The 23,682-nt window shown below is 34.1% G+C and overlaps 1 protein-coding gene across 4 annotated transcripts in view; it reads right to left on the reverse strand.

Annotated features, from left to right (window-relative positions):
• dock5 (dedicator of cytokinesis 5) overlaps positions 1–18,060 on the reverse strand; it is a 174,983-nt gene extending 156,923 nt beyond the window's left edge. For 3 of the 4 annotated variants that reach the window (XR_015497246.1, XR_015497247.1, XM_087263788.1), the window contains exon 1: positions 17,916–18,060. Coding sequence is in view for 2 of the 4 variants with exons in the window: in XM_087263788.1 (XP_087119914.1) it covers positions 17,916–17,958 (43 nt within the window). In the remaining 2 variants the exon portion in view is untranslated. 4 annotated transcript variants of the gene reach the window in all.
• Positions 18,061–23,682: the final 5,622 nt, after the last annotated feature.

Here is a 23,682-nt window from a genome sequence, read left to right on the forward strand (position 1 = left end):
GAAATGATCAAGCATCCAGCCCCAAATATACAATCTCATGGAAGCTCCAAGTGATTTTACAAGAGAGAAGTTAAAGGCCTACAAGTCTTTGGATGCCAACAATGTTGTTCTGTGTGGTCATGTGCAAGAAATAATGTTCCATGATGACCAGATTCAAAACTTTGTAGTGCTAAAAACCGAGGTTCTGCCTTGCCAAAGATAAGGAAAGAAGACGGAGCTGTACAAGGCCTGGGTATTCATCATCAAGCAAAACAACTGCATTCTGACAGTGAACTGCACCTGTACAGCAGGGTATGTGAACTTACACATAGAGGTAAAGTTGGTTTATATTCACACATTCAGACTTTCTCCTTAATAATATAATTTCATAAAAGTGTTATTTGCAAACTCTAAATAGCGAAATCATATTAGCAGCCAATAACTATCAAGGCCCAACATTGTTCACAGTCAAATAAACAGTGTTAATGTTGTTTTCAAGTCTCACTTACAGGTTATTTCAGAGCGATGTTTAAAGTGCCGCAGTAAAAAATATAGAGAGTGTGTCACAAGTTTTCACTGAATAAATATGTGTATATACAACCAAGTTTACCTTAATAACTTTCACTTTCACTTTTCATTCTTTGCATTCAGTGTCGGCAGTTTAATTCACCATTTGTAACTGTTTTTGCTGAAATCATTGCTGCAATCAAAAACGAGTAATGTGTATGATTTGAATTTGGCATCCTACTGCACAACACGACATGTTTACTATTGTAGCCTGTCTTTTTTTGCAACCGGAGACCCGTATGACGTCATGTGTGACTAAGGTTGGTAATTGGTCTATTGAGCCCACTGTTAGAATGGCCAACTTTACACCAAAACAAAAAGGTGTTTACAGCCTGGTACAAAAACGATTTCGGTGCATAAAGCTAATATTACCAATCATGACAACTTATTTTATAACTTATCCGTTTTCTTTATATTAAGTTATATTAAGTCTGTATAATTAAGGGCGTGGCCACTTGAGTGTAAAATGTAAAAATGTAACACTGTATTTTAGCTTATGTAATGTTGTATTCTTAAATAAAAATTAATTTCATAAGTTTAAATACTATATATATTAGCGCTGTCAAAATTAGTGCGTTAACGGATGCGATTAATTTTAAATAATTAACGCGTTAAAAAAAATTAACGCAATTAACGCAGTTGCAGGCTTTTTTTACTTCATGCTGTGGTGGACGTGTGTTTAACATGCAAGACATGTGGATAAGACCAAGGAAGCACTTTTTGAAGGCAAATTTCAGTATAAAACAATTAGTCGCATCACCAGGCTCTCCAAAGTTTCATGCAATTTCGGGTTTTTCATTTTTAACTTTCAACTTCTGTTGTAAGTTGATACCGCATGGCGAACAGAAAGAAAATCCTCTGCAATTCGTGACTCAGTGTTCCTTTAAGGTAATAAAATCACTGCTTAGGCTACACGGTAAACTTTTAATAAGAGTATTATCTTAATCATATTAAAATCGGAGTATTGGTGTCTTATGTGAATGTACTCAGAAAGCCTCTGGTGAAGTCGCGAGCTGTCAAAGACAGGGCATTACTCTGCCTTTCAGCATGAGCCCTCCAAGTTTAGCGCGTTTCCTCATTAAACGCAACGAAAGCGTATGCTTCGCGTTGTTGTGTCAGAATCTTTGTAAAATACAGTAATACTTTAGGATGCTTAGTTTAAGCAAATTTGATGAACGTGATCATGCGTGTTGAATCTGAGGGGAGTAGCTCCAGTATGGAAGGCCGTTGGGGCCAAAACGTCTGCAGCGCGTTGTGTGTGTGTCTGCGTGTGTGTCTGTGTCAGGCCCGTTGAGGGCGCGAGACGTACCTGAAGGACGGTGGGGGTGAGTTGCGTGCGACATAGGCTACCTGAAGAGCTAGGAGGGATGTAGAGGAGAGGGGTGTGCAATGTATTTAATGACCGGTTTGCGAAAAATTATCATTCATTTGCGGGCATTTGGGAGTCTCTGTGCACTTGCGGGATAGTCCTAGTCTTAGCAACTGGATGAATGTAAAGGAGGATTAAGCAAAGTTGTTTCTACTCTATAATTAATGTTCTCAACTCACAGCAATTAAACTTTACAATGAGTGCAACAGTTTGTATTCAATAGTTTAATTATAATTTTTCATTTTCCATATCTGCAATTCCTGTATTTTGGCATTTTTTGCAGTCCACTTAGAATCCAACATGGAAATCAATGTTTTCTTTATCGGTATTGATTGTTTTGAAATTTAAATGTCATTAACATGCCTGTGTTTTAATTTCTTTAATAAATATGGCTGTCAAGCCAGGATCTTGATGGTTTATTGTGGGTATGTTGTTAACATGAAGAAATCTGTTACAAGTTATACAAAAATTCTATTAAACAATTATATTTTGAATTTTGATTCTAATAAACAATTATATTTTGAATTTAAATATTTCTTTCTTGCTTTTACATTAATTTTACATTTGAATAGCCAAAATTACAAGTTTCAGTATTTTAAATGCGATTAATCGCGATTAATTTTTTTAAAAAGGTGCGATTAATTAGTTAATTTTTTATTGATTGACAGCACTAATATATATATATATATATATATATATATATATATATATATATATATATATATATATATATATATATATATATATAGTATATTTAATTTTATAATAATTTTATTTTTTATCTTAATGAACATTTTTACTATAAAAAACAATATTACAAAATAAATTTGAATAAAATAAAAAAAATACTCAATGGTGCCGTTGGGTATGTAAAATATCTTATTTTATTTTTTGTTTTTTTCACCCTTCACAAAACCTGGGAGTTGTATTACCAGACAAATAACAATAATAATAAAAAAGTAACAAACACAATATTGTTAAATAATATCAAATCTAATATTAATAATTATAATATTAATACATATTGATGAAAAAAAAATCCTTTTATAAATGTTAATAGTCTTGTAAATACTTTTAATGTAAACTGCCCTTTTATCTGCCAGTTCTTTAATGTCAATTTTAATGTCAGACAGTTGAACTGTTAACTGAAAATATTATTATACATTTTTATGAAAAAATATTATAATAAACATTTATAATTGTCCTATAGCACGTTTAGCACAAAAATGGTTCTGCAATTGTTACAAGCTAAAAAAACTGCTTTGGTACTACTCAAAACCAAGAGAATGTGCACAAACATACACAGGTTGGTAACCAATTGCATAAAGCCAGGGTATGGGGTTAGGTGATATGGTCACTTTGATCACTTAAAATTTTTTATATCAGTCTAGATTGATAATTATCACTATAAAATGTCAAACCTCTATGTCTTTCATATTTAAATGCAGATTCGGGTCTTGAATGATAGCTGGAGCAGTCAGACGGTTAATTGTTCATTTAAATAAATCTTTTATAGTCAAAACATGTTAAAACCACATCATCCAGATGAACCCTTTACAAATCTATAGTACAATATCTATAAAGATGAAAATTAATATTTATAAATGCAAAGTTAAAATATGTTGGCAGGCTTTTTTCCCTTAACAAAATATCATAGAAAAAGTATTTCTTAGTTTCTTCATGTTCTCATGGGTGATATCTCATCATTAAACATGACGCAGATGTACATTTGTTCATTAAAGTAAGAACATATATGAAAAGAAAAGTCTATTCCGCCTTTAAAAAAATAGATAAAAAACATTGTAATCCACAATATCTTATATATAGATCATCTTATTTATACATATAGCGCCTCATTACCATGCTGAAATATAATTATGTGGTTTCCATTATAATTGTATGAAAAGCACTATAATTACAACTGCACAAATGCTATAGCTTAATAGCAGCAATTACAGTAATTATATATCATTACTCCATAAATACATTTAGTACATCTATATTAATAATAAAAATCATAATATATCTCCCAATCCTAAATATTAAAACAGATTTTTTTTTGTTAACATTTAATTTTTAGTAAAAAAAAAAAAATGCATCAAATCATGAAACATTTTTCCATCTCATAGTTTTGTGGACATGACTCAGATGTAAATGAATGTTTAACAGCTGTATTTAAATGTTCTGCCTTTAATTGCATGGTTTTATTAAAAAAAAAAAAAAAAGATTGTCATCTACAATAACATACATTTGAAATCAAAATGATTAGTCGTCCTGTGAATTTATTTATTTTTTATATTTCCCAAATGATGTTTAACAGGGCAAGGAATTTTACACAGTATTTCCTATAATATTTTTTCTTCTGGAGAAAGTCTTATTTGTTTTATTTCGGCTAGAATAAAAGCAGTTTTAAATTGTTTAAGAAACATTTTAAGGTCAAAATTATTTTGATTGTCTACAGAACAAACCATTGTTATACAATAACTTGCCTAATTAACCTAGTTAAGCCTTTAGATGTCACTTTAAGCTAAATACATGTATCTTGACAAATATCTAGTCAAATATTCCGTACTGTCATCATGGCAGAGATAAAAGATATCAGTTATTAGAAATGAGTTAATAAAAACTATTATGTATATATACAGGGGGGCTAATAACTCAGGAGGGGTACTAATTCTGACTTTACTGTACATTTAGATCAGTGTAATAGCACACACATTCTCATTACTGAAAAGTAACTATAAAATTTCTATGATAACTATAAAAGCACTAGCCTGGATATATAATTACAACTGCTTTAGCTTAATAACAGCAATTACTGTAATTATATTCCAGTACTCCTTTACTACATTTAATATGTCAATATACAGCAATCCAACCACTAAACCATGGTACTTCAGTAAAACAATGGTAAATCCATTAAATAGACTTCTAAGTTGTTTGTTGATGGCAATGTTTATTTTATATCAGCACATTTTCATCCAACTTTAAACTAAATCAACGAGATATCAGTGTTCTTCACTAAACTCAACGCTTGCATGATTGATTCGAGGCCTATCTGAATGTAAACACTCCTAACCCTGTATTGCTGTTGGATGCCATTCCAGCAGCAAAACAGTTGCTGTTGGATAAACGTTCAGTGATGCAAACAAGTTTAACCAACATCACCCATATCCTTTCTTTCCTTGTTAGGTAAATTGTATTTTTTTCTTTTTCAACAACAAAATGAATAATTTAAATAATACTTTTTTGCAAACTTATGTACAGTTGAAACCAGAAGTTTACAAACACTCTAAAAAAAACACCCATTTTTTTTTAAATGTCTGATGGTAAATCATACTAAACGTTTACTATTTTAGGTTCGTTAGGATTACCTAAATGATTTACATTTGCTAAATGCCAGAATAATGAGAGCATTTTTTTTTTTTTTAGAATTTTTTAAATTAATTTCTGTAATAAGTTTACATTCATTTCCCTGGATATTTTTTATCTTTGCTTTTAAACTTTATTACTTTGGTCAAATGTTTTGCATATCCTTCCACAAGCTTCTCACAATAGTTTGCAGGAATTTTGGCCCATTCCTCCTGACAGAATTGGTGTAACCAAATGCCTCATTGCAAAAATCATAGGAGGGCTGTAACGCCGGGGAGTGACACCAACAACAGAAGGTAGGATCCAATATGCAGGTTTAATCTTTGTCAGGCAAGCAATGGTCAATACAGGTATGAACAGGTATGTGCGGGCAAATCCAGAGTCGAAGTCAGTAAACAGGCAATGGGTCGAAAGGCAGGCGGCTAAAACAGATAACTAGGATACAAAGCTAGGTTCAGACACGGAGAAACGCGTTGAAATGTCACTAAACAGTAAACAAGACTCGGCAATGTGAATGAGTGTGTGTGCTGCTTAAATACTGTGTGTAATCAGTCTCTGAAAGTCCTCAGGTGTGAATGTAAATCAAGCTAAATGAGAAAGCAGGTGTGTGGGCGAAGAGCATGTATGAAGTTGTAGTCCAGGAAAAGTGTAGTTCTAAGTGTGTGTGTGTGTGTTTACCAGCGACATCTGGTGGTTGTTCGCTGGTAAACATGACAAGGGAGAATAGTTTTGACTTCAACTGATAATCGTTTTGAATAATCGTGATTACAATCATGACCAAAATAATCGTGATTAAGATTTTTCCCATAATCGCGCAGCCCTAAAGGATCGGGTGTCAGAAAACACTTCTATAATCATGTGCACATTATTATCATCAGCTTAAGAGGTTTGTTATTTCAAATATAGATGTGATCGCGAGCTCCCTGGAGAAAGTGAAACCGCTCACACTTTTTAGACGGCCTTGTAAAACAGCAACAGGACACAGCTGATTTTGTCCTTTTTGGCTATGTGGCTGTACATCAAGACGACAACAAAGTTTGTTGGAGCTCAGTTCAACCATGGCTTGTTATTATATGTATGTATTATTACAGTGCAATGTCTCGGCTGTGTTTTTAAAACCGGCGCTCTCCTGTATTCTCCTGCTTCTGCGGGTGACGCTTCTCTGGGAATCAGTAGCGTTCAGCGTTCTATCTCCACCTTATGGTATACCCTTTAGGCCTGTTGGTACCCTTTGCAAAGGGTGACCAAAAAGTGGTACGGTACGGTTGACTTTTAGGCACTCTTTGACAATGGAAACCATAAAAGCTCCTCAATAGTCACGTACCACTCAGCGGAAACGGGCCATTATATACACACCCAGGTATCGGATCAGTTCTCTGTATCGGCAGATACCCTTCATGAGCCCAGGTATTGAAATCAGTATCAGGAATGAAAACAAATAATGAAACATCTTTAAACGAAACCATTTTTTTACATTGAATAAATGTAAACCCATTCCAGAAGACCTCCAACACCAAATTAGGAGACTTTAAAAATAGCATACAAGGGGCATTATATTAAAATAAGCATCACAATGCTTCAGTTCACACACTGGGCACTATTTGAGCGTGTGATTTGTGGTCTGGGCCATAGATGTGTCACAGTGTTGAGTCCTGGTGCATGCTGGGCTGTGCTAACAGGCTTCGTTCTGACCGCTCTTTGTGAGCACTCTTCTATGACACCACTGACGGGCAGGTTACACACTAGCACACAGACGCTTGTCATGTTGCCATAAGCAAGCAATTTCATTCACTTTGGTCATTTCAGAGAACAGATGTGTGTTCGCACTTTACTTGGGCGGTGTAAATAAAACCTTGTGGCTTTAGTGACATGTGGAAATTGTGCTGAAGTCATGGCCATAACAGAATGATTGTGTGCGATTAAACACAACAGAGATGTTCTTTGTGCTCGCTGTAATACTGGACGGTTAAAAACAAAACAAACATCAGTCGAGGAACAAATGCCATTTCAGTCATTCCTCTTCAAAAGTTTGCTACTTACTATGTTTTTGTTATTATTTGTGAAATCTCTGTGTGCAATTTTTTTTTAAATTGCACAGTAAATTATGTTTATATTATCAGAAAATCATAAATTAGATGTATAATTTTCTATATTTACAGAAATCAGACACAACAGTGTCATAACAAATACAACATTCATCGTTCAGTCATTTTCCTTCAGATTAGTCTCCATTTATCAGAGGTCACCACAGCGGAATGAACAGCTGACTATTCCAGCATATGTTTCACACAGCGGATGCCCTTCCAGCTGCAACCCAGTAATGGGAAACACCCTTACACTCTCACATTCGTACACACTCATACACTAAGGCCAATTTCATTCATTCATTTTCGACTAAGACCCTTTATTCATCAGGGGTCGCCACAGCGGAAAGAATCGCCAACTATTTCAACATATGTTTTATGCAGGCCAATACTGGGAAACACCCAGACACTCTTGCATTTACACTCATACACTACGGACAATTTAGTTCATGCAATTCACCTATAGCGCATGTCTTTGGACTGTGGGGGAAACCGAAGCACCTTAAGCAAACCCACGCCAACACATGCAAACTCTAAACAGAAATGCCAACTGACCCAGCTGGGACTCAAACCAGCGACCTTCTTGCTGTGAGGTTACAGTGCTAACCACTGAGCATCTGTGCCGCCGCTATATATTTGTATTAAATCAGGGGTTTTCAAAGTGTGAGGCGCGCCTCCCCTGGGGGGAGACAGAACATGTCAGGGGAGGCGCGGGAAAAAATATAATTATTAAGTTTAATTATTATATGTATTTTTTATTTTATTTAAACATTTTAATTAAACAAAGCAAATCAAGTCAAATATAAGAAAACCTTTTTTACCCAGAAGGCCATAGCTGTGAATTCGCTTCTGTTTGGCAAGCCCGCCAATACAGGTATATGCCTGCTAATACAATGGGTCGGTTTCTGAGTCCCCCCCCCCCCCCCCCCCCCCCCCCCCCCCCCCCCCACACCGATTCAAAGCTGTAATGAAGTTCACGGCCCTTTGGCCGCCGGGAAGAAGGGGGCAGAGAACCGATGCAGTTTTAAAGTGAATTATTAATGACAGTGACGGCAAGCAAAAGTAAAATATGTCCGGGCCCGGTGCGCACCGCAGGTGTATCCACTTACGCCCCCTCGCCACAAAAGCCTTCAAGTTCAGGGCTTAAACCCAAAAGACGACGATATGATGATCAGTATTTGAGTTTAGGATTTATGTGGACAGGACCAGCTGATGAACCTTTATGTGTGGTTTGTCAAAATATTTTGGCTAATGAAACATGAGACCCACAAAACTTCGACTGTTTTGACTGGGATGGACAGTTCTTGGATCTTTTCTATTCATATTGAACCATCATCCTAGTTTTAAAAACGTTATATTAAAATACTTGTTATTACTCTGTAAATAATTGCACTTTCATGCGAATGATGATAAAAGTGAGTTAACAGTCTGACATCTGTGTCTTTATATATACTGTATATATATATATATATATATATATATGTGTGTGTGTGTGTGTGTGTGTGTGTGTGTGTGTGTGTGCATGTTTGGGAGGAGGGGGGCGCCGATGGATAAGTTGTGTCAAAAGGGAGGCCCACTGTCTTAGACTTTGAAAAACCCTGTATTAAATCAAATAAATAATTAGAAGCAAAACAGATTTTGAAAAATGAATCCATCATTAAAGTAGAATTTTAGGAATTTTGGGTAACACTTTATTTTGATGGTCCATTTGTGTATTAATAGACTGTCTGCTTACTGTCTGTTGATACTGCTCCTTTAGCAGACATTTAACTGACTATAAGAAACTTTGCAAGTCTCCATCAACTTACACTAACCCCAACCTAACAGTCTACTTATAAACTAACAAAAATTAGTTTGCATGCAGATCCAGTGTAACTTAAATTCAACAAACAGACCATCAAAATAAAGTGTGACCAAATTTTGTCAATTAGACATGTTTTTTGATCTATGGTAATCATAACAATGTGTTTCACCCTGTATAATGGCTGTGCGATCAACTAATTGAAATCAAATCCCAATTTGAAACACTGCGATGAGTTAAATCGCAAGAGGCTGCGATATGACATATTTATTCATTTTCTTTTCGGCTTAGTCCCTTTATTAATCTGGGGTCGCCACAGCGTAATGAACTGCCAACTTATCCAGCACGTTTTTACGCAGCAGATGCCATTCAAGCCTCAACCCATCTCTGGGAAACATTCACACACACACTCATTCACACACACACACACACACACTCATTCACACACACACACACGCGCACACACACACACACGCACACACACACATTCATACACTTCGGACAATGTAGCCTACCCAATTCACCTGTACCGCATGTCTCTGGACTGGGGGAAACCGGAGCACCCGGAGGAAACCCATGCGAACGCAGGGAGAACATGCAAACTCATGCAAACCACACAGAAATGCCAACTGACCGAGGCCTGAACCTGCGACCTTCTTGCTGTGAGGCGACAGCACTACCTACCCTGAAATATATTTGTATTATTTAATTTCCCCCGCCTAAAGCAAATGCATGACTGCCATCTGTGTGTGAAAGTCTTACTAGCCAATTGAGTGAGCACACTTTCATTCTGCCTGAACGTCCACAATTTCAAAAAAAGAATACAAACAGCTAAAGTGGGATAATGGTATCTGCTGCTTCAGAAGCATGAAGAGACAACTTCATATATATAAAAAAAAAACTGCATGTCGGGAATATTTTGGTTTCAAAGTCACAGACACCAAACAAAAAACAGGTAATTTTTAAGAGCTGTCACAATCACAGTATCTGTCAAACAAATAAAATAAAATAAATTCATTCATTCATTTATTTTCTTGTCGGCTTAGTCCCTTTATTAATCTGGGGTTGCCACAGCGAAATGAACCGCCAACTAAAATTTTTTTAATTAATTAAAAAAATGTATGAATTAATTAAAAAATTAATTAAGTAGTTAATTAAAAATAATAATTCATTCATTCATTTTCTTGTCGGCTTAGTCCCTTAATTATTCCAGGGATGCCACAGCGGAATAAACCTCCAACTTATCCAGCAAGTTTTTATGCAACGGATACCCTTCCAGCTGCAACCCATCTCTGGGAAACATCCACACTAAACATACACTACGGACAATTTAGCCTACCCAATTCACCTGTACCGCATGTCTTTGGACTGTGGGGGGAAACCGGAGCAAACCCACGCGAATGCAAGGAGAACATGCAAACCCTACACAGAATGGCAACTGAGTCGAGGCTCGAACCAGCGACCCAGGGACCTTCTTGCTGTGAGGCGACAGCACTACCTACTGCGCCACTGCTTCACCCCAATAATAATAATAATAATAATAATTTAAAAAAATAATAATTTTTTTTTTTAATCGCAATTGATATTTACCTCAAATCGCACAGCCCACCCAGTAATATTTACAATTATTTGATAATGTTATTATAAATTGCTTCCTTCAAGTAACTACAGAAAGATCTAACATATACGCGCAAGTCAAAACAAAAGAGACTTTAATATGGCCTTTGAGTCTTAAGAGAGCTCTTTACACAGCCTTTGAAATGACTTTTTACCTATTTATTTTAACCCTTTTCCCAGCAACCATCTGAACAACAGCAGCAGTTCATCATTCAAATTAAATTCGACCATAAAATTAAAACAGAACAAAAACATGCTACAAAATATGTGCATTTCCACTTTTATTTACAATTCCTGACTGAACGCAAACGCACCTTTCAATTCAAATTCCTCAAACGTATGCCAAAGTCCGCAGGAGAATGGAAAACCAACAAAGTATGAATCAGACTGCTTGAAGTCTGACCAACAGATTACATATCCCTTAAGAGCATTCAACAACAACAATCGCCCCTGTGTGCTGTAAAACTGGCCAGCTGACCCTTCTTGGCATAAACACTAAGAAAAGTATTGCACCACAGCAACAGAGTAAATGCATCTGCAACAACCAGTGTCAGAAATGAACCAAGACTGAGGGAATAAAGTTAGGTAAAGAAATATTTACACTTCAGAGCTGCACGATTCTGGCTAAAATAAGAATTAAGAAATCAAGATCACGATTTTCTCACAATTCTTTAGATGTAAAATAAAGGTTAATATGAGTAGGCTATTATTATTAATTGTCAAACATATAACAATAATAATATTAGGCCTATGTGTAGATCTACTGTTGGTTAAATGCAAAATTTTGTACAGACTTAAAATGGTGGAGTTAAATAGAGTTTAAATTTGTCCTGGTTATTAATGCACAGTAAAGTGATGACATCAGAATGCAACTATTCAGTCATTCATTTTCATTTTAGCTTTTATTAATCAGGGGTCACCACAGTGGAATGAACCACTAACTTATCCAGCATATGTTTTATGCAACGGATTCCCTTCCAGCTGCAACCCATTACTGGGAGGAATCCATACACACTGATTCATACACATACACTATGGAAAATTTAGCCTACCTAATTCACCTGTACCGCATGTCTTTGGACTGTGGGGGAAACCGGAGCACCCAGAGGAAACCCACACGGGGAGAACATGCAGACTCCACACAGAAATGCCAACTGACCCAGCCGAGGCTCAAACCAGTGACCTTCTTCCTGAGAGGCGATCGTACTACCCACTGCGCCACAACATTATTAGACTATTTTTTTACTGGTAAAATGAGACATGTCATTATCAGATTCCCTCTTGCATTTTATTTAACACACAGTACATTATATAGGTTAGAGTTGTTATACTGACCCAGTAAACATTTATTTTCGAGCACGACCCTTTGTGTTAACTATGAAAGAAAAAGAAACATATCAAATGCTTGTCGTAATCATTATTCTAAATTGCGATATGATCATTTAAATGATGTGAATTGTAAATGATTATTTTGGCAAAAATAAAAGTAGTTTTTAATTTTTCAAGCAGTTTTAAGGTAAAAAAATTTTTAGCCCCCATAGGCTATATTTTTTAGACTGTATTGTTATGCAATAACTTGCCTGATTACCTTAACCTGCCTAATTAACCTATTTAAGCCTTTTAATGTCATTTCAAGCTGAATACTAGTATCTTGAAAAATATCTAGTAAAATATTATGTGCTGTCATCATGGCAAAGATAAAAGAATTCAGTTAATAGAGCTGAGTTATTAAAACGATTGTGATTAGAAATGTGTTGAAAGAAATCAGAAAACAGAAAATAGGGAAAAAATATAAAGGGGGCTAATAATTCTGGAAGACTAATCATTTTGACTTCAACTGTATATACACATGTACAGATAGATAGAGAGAGAGAGAGAGAGAGAGAGAGAAAGAGAGAGAGAGAGAGAGAGAGAGAGAGAGAGAGAGAGAGAGAGAAAGAGAGAGAGAGAGAGAGAGAGAGAGAGAGAGAGAGAGAGAGAGAGAGAGAGAATGTATTAAACATTCCATTTAAGTCCCTCTGCAGACACAGAAGCGATCAGATTTGTTCTATAATTAATATTTCAGAGGCAAGTACAGCTGAACGTGTTGCTGGAAGTAATCTACTTTCTTCATTTGTGAAAATCATGCAGAAAATAGACACTGGAGAATTACTTGGAGACTAGCAAAGCGTTTACGGTGTTGTGATATTTTGTGCATTTAAAGTCGATTCAGTTTTACAGGTATAGCTAAAGTTATCCACTGAAGTTATTTTAGTCGCATGTGACATACATTAAATAGCTGGAATAATAAGCTGCATTACGAACATGCATCTGAAAAGAAAACAAACGTCTCCCTTTTGATAAATAAAGTGCAAGTTACAACCATTTGAGGTTAAACGAGATAGCTCACCCTAAAATTAAAATTCTGTCGTCAATCAAGCGAGGTAAAGTATTTGCACTTATATTTATTTTTTAGCATTGACAACTTGTGACAGGTTAATTTACAGTTTTTTTCAATTGCTTTGGCTCAATTCTCGATTAAAATGTTTATATTAAAACAACAAATTCAGATCTCTGAACAATTAGCTTATGTTCACTTTAGAGTGGCGTTTCTTATTGATTTAATCAAACTGCAAATGCTTTGGCGCATGTGTGCATTAAACAGTAAACACAAATTTCTGTAGTATGGACAAAAAACTAATTGCATAGGGCTTGTTGATCAATTAAAACTTCTCAATCATTTTTTCATTGTGTAAGCCATCCCACTCAAAACAGCCTATTCAATGATGAAACATTTGAAGAGTTCAGATGCAAAACCCTGTAAATCCATCAGACTTCTTTTCTTGTAAATGAGCATTTTCTATCTAAAACTTGCTCCTATAATTAGGTTCAGAAGTTTCATTTTATATGTAATGATAAGGTTATTAGCTTTTAAATAAAATAGCTTTTTTTCCCCAAAAGTGTCACTTTAGACAATTCTTTGGTTTTTAACAAGGAACATTTTCTTTTGCATCAAAACCAGCCAAATCCACTAGTGCTTTTTTTTTGCAAAAACCTCTAAATCCAACTATTGGGACAAGAGAGTGTAGTTAGTTGAAAATGACTAAAGAAGCAATTAGAAATTATTTTACCAAACATGAAACACATTACACAGACCACCAAAAAAAATCTGTAAAGTAAGTGGCGATTCATTCCGCTATGATAAACCAGGAAAAAAGCAGAAGGAAACTGAATGAAATCTGTCAAGTAAGTGCATTAATCTATGACATTAAAACAGACATTAATTAAATCTTAACAATTTGTGCTCATTTCTGATATTTGGAATTTACACTGTAATAAATTTCCAGAATTTCACAACATGTTACTGTAATTTTTTCATTTTCAATTACATTTTTCATTTTAGATTTAACTGTTAAATTTTACTCATTAAGATATTTATTGTGAAATTAAAGTAAGGCATCATGATTACAGCAAATTACTGTAAAATGGCTATATTTTTTGTACGTTAGTTATAGGAATTCAAACATTGCTATTACTTTCTTCAACATAGAAATTAATACAAATTAACGTTTATAATAGTGCAGGTACTTTTTTTGATACTTAGAAATATTTACAGAACTATTGTTGTTAGTAATTTACTGTAAACTCACATACAGTACCTTACTGTGAAAGTAATGCAATTATTAGCCAGTAATTTACAATAAATTTCTGGTCAAATATTTTACAGTGCAGATTTAATGCAAGTAGAGCAACATTGTAAACTAAGCCTCTTAGATTCAATGTATAGTATAAAAACATTGTGAAACAGCAATATCTGTGCATTGTCCATTAATATAAAAAGCTTATCAGATCTATGAGTATTATGGAGTAATATAAATAATGTATAGTTTTATACATTATATTTATCTTTTTAAAAAAATTGCTTAAGTAAACAAATAAAACACAAGGTAGGCCTACTGGGCAAAAAAGAATGCCTTAGTCTTGGTCTCTTGTTTATCTTTATAGCATCCACGTAGGATAAAAGAATGGCATCTTAACTCTGTCTATCGTGAAATGGAGTTGCCGTTTATTGTGTAGTAAATCGGACTCAATTAAAGTAGCGTCAATGCGCAACAAAATGTTATAAATGCATGCTACATTTCGGACTGTACAGTGTGTTTTCATTTTCGTATAATACTTTTGAGGTAAGCGACGTTTTCATTTACCATTAACTGACAGTCTGACAGACTCATTCAGTTCATCAAACTCCATCTTTTAAAATCAAAATCGAAGTAGAATAAAACAGTCTCTTAATAAAAGCCGGCGTATCAGCACGCTGCTAAATTGAAAACATATGATTCGATTCACGTCTTATGATTGGTTCTCGGGATATATCGGCTTTTGCTGTCAAAGCAGGTGGCGTTTAGCGGCTTTTGTCAACAAACTGTTATGTCTGAATGCTCCGACAGGCATTTGGGATTTGGATGATTTGAAGCAAATCTATTTGTCGATGGTGTACTACGTGCCTAAAGCATTCACTCAATGTCATTATCTCATTTTTGGCGTTTGCATCTGTACTCTTCATTTGTAAAACACATCTTTACACCATAAATATCTGATATTGACATTATTTATAACGTCTGCTAAATTGGTAAATTAATTTTTGACCACTTTACAGTTTTTCTTGTTTGCTTTTCCCTGGTTAAAGAAACTAGGGTCCATTCCATTTTCCTCATCACTTTCCCAGCAGAGAAGAAGACATGTCTTGCAAATGTGTAAACCCTTTCTCATTGGGTTGACACATTTTCCCTGCCATTTTGTAAAACACAGATGTCATTCAAGCAGTTCAAACTTTATTGTTTTAGCTATGTTTACCAAACAGAAACCATTTATTCCTAATTATTAGAAACTATCAAGATTAGTATGAAATCACCGAAGCACTGTTTTGACACTCCTTCACACAAATCTTCATTTAGCAATCAGTCTGCAAACCTTAAAAAAAGGTGGCCGGTCTGTGTTGTTCTTTGCCAGGATGGGTCGAAGAGGTCAATAGCGGCTATGTCATCTACTCTGTTAGATTTGACTGTATTTTGGTTTACATGTATTTTCTGTAATATTTACAGTATTTTATTATTTTATTAGTCTATTTTATTAGTAATGTTCACAGTATTTTATTAGTCTGTTTTGTTTTTTAACAGTATTTCAGTTTTCAGCCACAGTTGGAAAAAAATGTCATGAATCCAATATAAATTTAATCCAATGGATCCAATGCTTTGCAAACAGGCCAAATTGACAGTCTAAACAGAAAGACAACAAACGACACTGGCAATAGGCTACAACATGGGCGTTGCTAGGCCTATTTTAGGGCAGCTGTAGCCCCCCTAAAATTTTTGTGACTAGCTCATGAAATGTACACTAAATTATCGCCTCAGTTCCCTTTAAATTTGATATGAAAAAGGCGGCAGAATTCGGCTCCTCCTCGTCTTTTGTTTTTCATTTGATCAGCAAACCACAGCCGTGGACACATGTTTCACTGAATAAGAGTAACTTAAAATACCGTGTGGATTATTAGAATAAATAAGTACATTTTACTTAAAAAAAAACATGTGTGATGAACTTAAAACTACTAATTGAATGTTGATGTTACTTGAAAGTGCAAGTTGAGAACATGTAAAGTCTAATAGGACAAATGAAAATAAAACAAGTTTGATATATTAAAAAAAAAAGCTTATGCAAATAGTTGGCTCAATTTTTAGGTAGAACATACACAGTATTTTTAGTGCACTTTCAATATTCAGTCTGAAATCGCATGCAAGTGTGAAAGCAAAACAACATCAGCACTATTTATTTGACTCTGAACAGTGTTGTACTTTGATAGTCTTTGGCTGCTAAAATGATTTCACTATTTAGAATTTTGCAAACAATACTTTTATGAAATTTTATTATTAAAGAGAATGTCTGAAATGTGCAAATTTAAAACCGATTCACTCATCAGTTACACATTTTTGGGGTTTCTTCTATTAAACACAAAAACAAGAATGCTGAAAAATGGTTTACGTTGACTTCCATTGTATTTTTTCCTAGTATGGAAGTCAATGACTACTGATTACAAACCTGCTTCATAATATCATATCGTGTGTTCAACAAGGAACCCCTTGAGATTGAGGTAAAGTTAGTTTTATATTTGCACATTCATTCTGTGACAACTTGTGACATGCTTACTATATTATTTACCATGCTACTTTGAATATTTGGTTAGAAATGGCAAGTAAATATGACTTCAAAACAACATTAGCACTATTTAACTGTGAACAATGTTTACTTTGATAGTCTTTGGCTGCTAATATGACTTTTCTCTTTATAATTTGCAAACAATAATTTTATGAAATTACATCATTAAAGAGAAAGTCTGAGAATGTGTGAGTATAAAAAAAACTTAACCTAAAACCACTAGAGGATGGGTACATTTCTTTTTCGGGGGGGGTGAACTATCCATTTAAATGTCTGCAACATGGTTTAAACCTACTTTAGAAGTCATGTCAACTAACCACAAATGTATGCAAATTGTGTTATTGTTGTTGGTGTTGATAAGGGCATTTGCAGAACGATCCAGCAACTCTATTTCAATGAGCAGTGTGAGATAAAGGCTTTATGGGTGTGTTAACCTGAGCTCATGTGCACAGATTAACATGACTGGAAAGGGAAATGCTGTTTATGACTGTATCACTGGCAGCTGCATTTACTGTAACTGTTTTGTCCTGTCAAACTCTGCAGGAACCAGAATAACTGTGTGCTTTACAGGTCATTGAAACAAACTAAATACTAAATAAATAAACAAATAAATATGTTGTTAAATACAACTAAAGATTTACTTATTTTAACGTCCGTTACAAATTATGACAACAAACTTAAATCCCTTTGCTTTGTGAATAGATTACGTCTCATAACGGAACAGCTTCTCACACAGGTATGAAACCGTGTGTGGGTGCGTGTGTGTGTGTGTGTGTGTGTGTGTGTGTGTGTGTGTGTGTGTGTGTGTGTGTGTGTGTGTGTGTGTGTGTATTCGTTCAGGTAAAGGTGCGGCTGAAGCTCCTCAAACTCCAGCACAAGTTTCAAAGTGAAAAAACTGAGCTAGAAACTAAACAAAAGCGCGTTGAAAGTCACTCACCCACTCCATATTTCTCTCTTTTAGTGGGAATCCAGCGCGTCATGGCAGGAAAACTCGAGTGAAGTGGAATAAATCATATGAACAGTAATGGTGTGAGCTGAAGGGCTGCTGCTGCGATCCGCTCATCACAGTTCCGGTGTTACGCAAAAGAGCCGCTCACTGCGCGTGTATGACGCGCTGTCCCGCGGGCTCGCGCGCACTCGCTCAAACACACAGCACAAGCAAGAGAAGTTTGTAAACACGTGGACACGAGCATTTATTTCAGATATAAAGTTGTATTTATTCGTTGATTTTTTTAAACTTGTGTTCTAAAAAATTCTGAATTCTAAAAAAATCCTCAAATGCTAAATATCCACATGAAATCGTATTTAAAGTAAATACAGTGTTTTTTAAACCATGCTATGAAGTATTTGATGTAATCTGCTGTGGTAATTCCAAAGTTCCTCTGGTAATGCATCAACTAGATAGATAGATAGATAGATAGATAGATAGATAGATAGATAGATAGATAGATAGATAGATAGATAGATAGATAGATAGATAGATAGATAGATAGATAGATAGATAGATAGATAGATAGATAGATAGATAGATTAATGTGCTAAAAAAGAAAATAAAAATGCTGAATACTCACATGAAGTTGTATTTATAATAAATCAGTGTTTTTGAACCTGCAATAAAGTACTTTATTAAAGTGGATAAATCTGTTGTGGTGAATCAGTTATGGTAAAAACAAGTCATGAAAAACTGTACAAAAGCATGCACATCCCTCTTAACTAGGTGCTCAGCCAAAAAAAAGGTGCAAATTATATATTCATCAAAGGTGGCAACACCAAAGCTCCAAATTTTTACATTTATTAAAATACAGTTTTTCTCAGTGGCTTTGGTGCGTTTCTCACAACACTATTTACATTTGCACAACAGTTCATGCATTTCTCAAAACAGTTAGTCATTTGTGCACATCCTAGTAGAAGTTTCTCGTTCCTTTCAACAAATTGCAAATGCTTTTGGACTTGCATCAATTGCTTTCCTACAACTCTTTGCTGTTTATAACATTATCCTCTGCCTAAAACAGTTGAGTTCAAGAAAATTCTGGATTCTAAAAAAAACTCAAATGCTAAATATCCACATGAAATTGCATTTAAAGTAAATACAGTGTTTTTGAACCATGCTATGAAGTATTTGATGTAATCTGCTGTGGTAATTATATAGTTCCTCTGGTAATACATCAGCTAGATAGATAGATAGATGGATGGATGGATGGATGGATGGATGGATGGATGGATGGATGGATGGATGGATGGATGGATGGATGGATGGATGGATGGATGGATGGATGGATGGATGGATGGATGGATGGATGGATGGATGGATGGATGGATGGATGGATGGATGGATAGATAGATAGATAGATAGATAGATAGATAGATAGATAGATAGATAGATAGATAGATAGATAGATAGATAGATAGATAGATAGATAGATAGATAGATAGATATGAACAAGAATATATATAAACAGATGGATAGAAACAAAAATAGGTAAAAACAAAAGACAGACAGACAGACAGACAGACAGACAGACAGACAGACAGACAGACAGACAGACAGACAGACAGACAGACAGACAGACAGACAGACAGATAGATAGATAGATAGATAGATAGATAGATAGATAGATAGATAGATAGATAGATAGATAGATATGAACAAGAATAGATTTCAACAAGAATAGACAGACAGACTGACTGACTGACTGACTGACTGACTGACTGACTGACTGATTGATTGATTGGTTGATTGATTAATTAATTGATTGATTGATTTGCATATACCTTAAACGTGTTATTATAATATTGTTTGATAAAATACATCTTATAAATATAAAAAAAATAATATAAATCCTTTTACAGTGATTTACAGTTTCAATTTGTTTATGTTGTTTCACATTGAGCACATTTGCAGTTTAATTCTGCAATTGTGTACAATTTGTGCATTTTAAAAATACAAAAAATAAATAATCAGCACATAAAATTTCCATGAAACTGCAAATTTTCTTTTTCAGACCAAAAAGAAATGCAGATCTTTATTTACTTATTATTATTATAATTATTCAGCATTGGTGTAATATTTTCATGGATGGTGAAACTGAGCCTGAATGAGCTGTGATGAGAAGAGAAGGAATGTCTGGAATCTTCTATTGTTACAACAACTGCTACATCTCTGTGTGAGTGTGTGTGAGTGTGTGTGTGTGTGTGTGTGTGTGTGTGTGTGTGTGTGTGTGTGTGTGTGTGTGTGTGTGTGTGTGTGTGTGTGTAGTGTAGTGTAGTGTGAGTGAGTTTATAAGTAAAACAAGGCTTTGACAGCAGAAAGCACATCAGTGATGTCTCATGGCTTTCATATCGCTGTATCCATATAGCCAAAACAAGAGAAAACAGGAGTTACAGTAAGTGTTGCATTGTGTTGCAGGGCCGAGCTTCTGTCTGCAGGGCTCCAGCTGTTTAAGTGTGGGATTAACCATAACTAGTCCTTTCACATGATTGCCACTTCCGTGCCTCCAGTTTATTTGGACAAAACAAATTCCATGATCCTTCTGCATGCCAGCGAGAACATTCTGTCGATCTGTTCTGGCTCATTCCAATCCAAGATTTGCATGAATCAGCAGGGAGAGAAGCTCATTTGGTTTTTAATAGACAAGAATCCCTTTAAATGTTGATAATATTAGCGTTTATTGTGTTACATTTGGTGCTATATTTACTCCACAAACCAATCAATGAAACATTAAACACTGTACAATAAACTACATGTTGTCCAAACACAAAGCAATTAAGTTAACTTTACAAATTTAAGCGGATTGAACATAAAATAATTCGGTTGTCCAAAAAACTGATGTTTCAGCTCATTTTAAATTGAACAAGGAGCAGTGTGACTGTGTATAGATGCATGTTTGATTAAATAAACAGCAAACGGATGCAATATTGGAAGTTGAAATAAAATTATAAATATGCTCTGATTTTGTGCTCTTTATTTTGTAAGTCAGAATATCAGTGAAAAGTGTAAATGAAGAAATGAATAGATGTAAAGTGTGAAAGGAATTAGGTCTATTGATTGGATGTCATTAGAGTCTTCTTTTCATGGGCTCTTCCAAACGGCTCAAGATTTCCCTGTCTTTTTTTAATGTAAATATTTTGACAGGAATACAGTGCCATCTCGTGTTTAAAGTGAGTCAGTACATGCTCTCCGTGTTTTACTCAAATCAAGCATTTCGATTCTGGGATAAAAATCTACAATGCTAACGAGAATTAAGAACATTATAAGTAATAACTACATAAATCTGCAGATTAAATTGTTGTTATTTTATTTTATTTAACAGCTAATGCATTTGATTATAAGTATTTAATTTAATTTGTTGTTAAACTCAAATTGTAATTTTATTTAAAAACTCATACATTTAATTCAAGTGATTTAGTGTAATTCAATTTAATTATTTGCATTAAATTTTAATCTTCATTCATTTTCCTTCGACTTAGTCCCTTTATTCATCAGGGGTTGTCACAGCAAAATGAACCGCCAACTTATCCAGCATATGTTTTATGCAACAGATGCCATTCCAGCTGCAACCCAGTACTGGGAAATTATTTAATTTAATTTAATTTTATGCTTTGTTGTTTCAACTCAAATTGTTGTATTTTTGTTTTATTTTAAAACACATGCATATGATTCTAGCCATTTAATTTAATTACATTTTTATTATATTTTATTTCAGCTCAAAATTTAGTAAAATATCAACAAACCCAACCTCTGTGTTCTAGTTTAAAACTTTTAGTTTAAAAATATTTTTCAAGACACTTCTATACAGATCAAAGTCACATTTAAAGGCTTACCTAGGTTAATTAGGTTAACTAGGCAGGTTAGGGTAATTAGGCAAGTTATTGTATATCGATGGTTTGTTCTGTCGACTATTGAAAAAATATATAGTTAAAAAGGGTTAATAATTTTGACCTTAAAATGCTTTTAAAAAATTAAAACTGCTTTTATTCTAGCTGAAATATCTATGAATGTAAACAATATATAAAACTGATTGTAAAGTAATGTAGTCAGATGTAAACAATGTATAGTAGTTGTTTATAATTACTTTAAATTTTGCTTATTATGCAAAAAGTGCCTATTGCAATTGGCCTTTGTGTAAACAACAGTATAATGGCCAGAGCAGTGGTGTGCATTAATAGTGCAAACTGGGATGAAGAATATAATGTGCTATTGAGCAAAAGATGACACTGTATGCACTACCGGTTAAAAGTTTGGGGTCAGTAGGATTTGTAAATGTTTTAAAATAAGCTTCTCCTGCTCACCAAGTACAAATTGTAAAGTTGTGAAATGTTATTGCACTATAAAATAACTGTTCAAAAATAGATTATAATTTAATTTAATCATTTATTCCAGTAATTTTAAAGATGAATTTTCAGCTTCATTACTCCAGTTTTCAGTCACATGATCCTTCAGAAATCACTCTAATGTTAATTATTATTATTATTATTATTATTATTATTATTATTATTATTATTATTATTATTATTATTATTATTGGTAATAGTAATAAAAGCAATGACTGGAGTAATAATTTCAGTTGAAACTACATACAATCAAAAAGTAGCATTTTAATAAATATTTAACAATTTAATTTTTTTTTACATTTAATAAACGCCGCCTTGATGAACAAAATCCGTTTATTAAAAAAACAACTGAGTGTGTGTGTGTGTGTGTGTGTGTGTGTGTGTATGTATATATATATATATATATATATATATATATATATATATATATATATATATATATATATATATATATATATATATATATATATATATATTAATAGGTTCAGGAATGTGGCAATATTACAGAATTCCACCTAAAACTTATAAGATAAGATAATTTATGTTCATTCCAGTTGTGCATAATGTAGAAAAGATATTCAATAAAAGGTGTAATGGTAAATCAGTGAATGTTTGGTCTCTTTGTTGTTTGCTGGCTTATTCCACTTTTCTTCCACCTCAGTCATTAACTGACTAATCAGTGAGGAATTTGGCCTTTAGCAGCACAAAACCTTCAGACACACACAGAGAGTCAAAGCCAAAGAATCCTGAAGTGTTGACCAGCTGACAGACACAGCCAGCACAGGGGAAAGAGTCAATATTTAACCTCAAACTGCAAAGAAAAACAATAATGTTTATGACTGTACAATAGTGCAGCGACTATGAGAAGTAGATACTTTTAAAACGTTGCTGTGCATTAAGATCACAAGCATTTAACATGACAACACAACAGAGACATGAAAATTTCCATAAGTATAAGTACGCCTTTAAGCATTATGCAGCTGTTCAATTCGATTTCAGTTCGTTATTTTTTTTTTTACAATGTAGATTGTGTCAAAACAGCAAAGATCTGTTCTGTTCTAGGAAATTGAAACTCCTCCAGTTTTCACATTTTAAGTTCAGTTTAAAGCTATGAGGAGAATCAATCTTTGATTTAAAGCAATAAATATATAAAATTCGGAATAAACAATAAAAGTATTGCATATAACATATTTTAAAACGACAGATGAATATAAAACTATTAGTGTAAGCTACCGAAAATATCAAGTTTATTGCAAAATAGGCATTAAGAATACATAGATTATTAATGCAAATTCAGACACAAAATATATCCAAGATTATTACAATAAATGCAAAAAAGTACATCCAGAAATAATAATAAAATAATCTGAAAA

Source organism: Danio rerio, chromosome 8, assembly GCF_052040795.2.
Source record: "Danio rerio strain M-AB ecotype USA chromosome 8, GRCz13ab, whole genome shotgun sequence".
In the NCBI taxonomy this organism is placed as follows: Eukaryota; Metazoa; Chordata; class Actinopteri; order Cypriniformes; family Danionidae; genus Danio; species Danio rerio.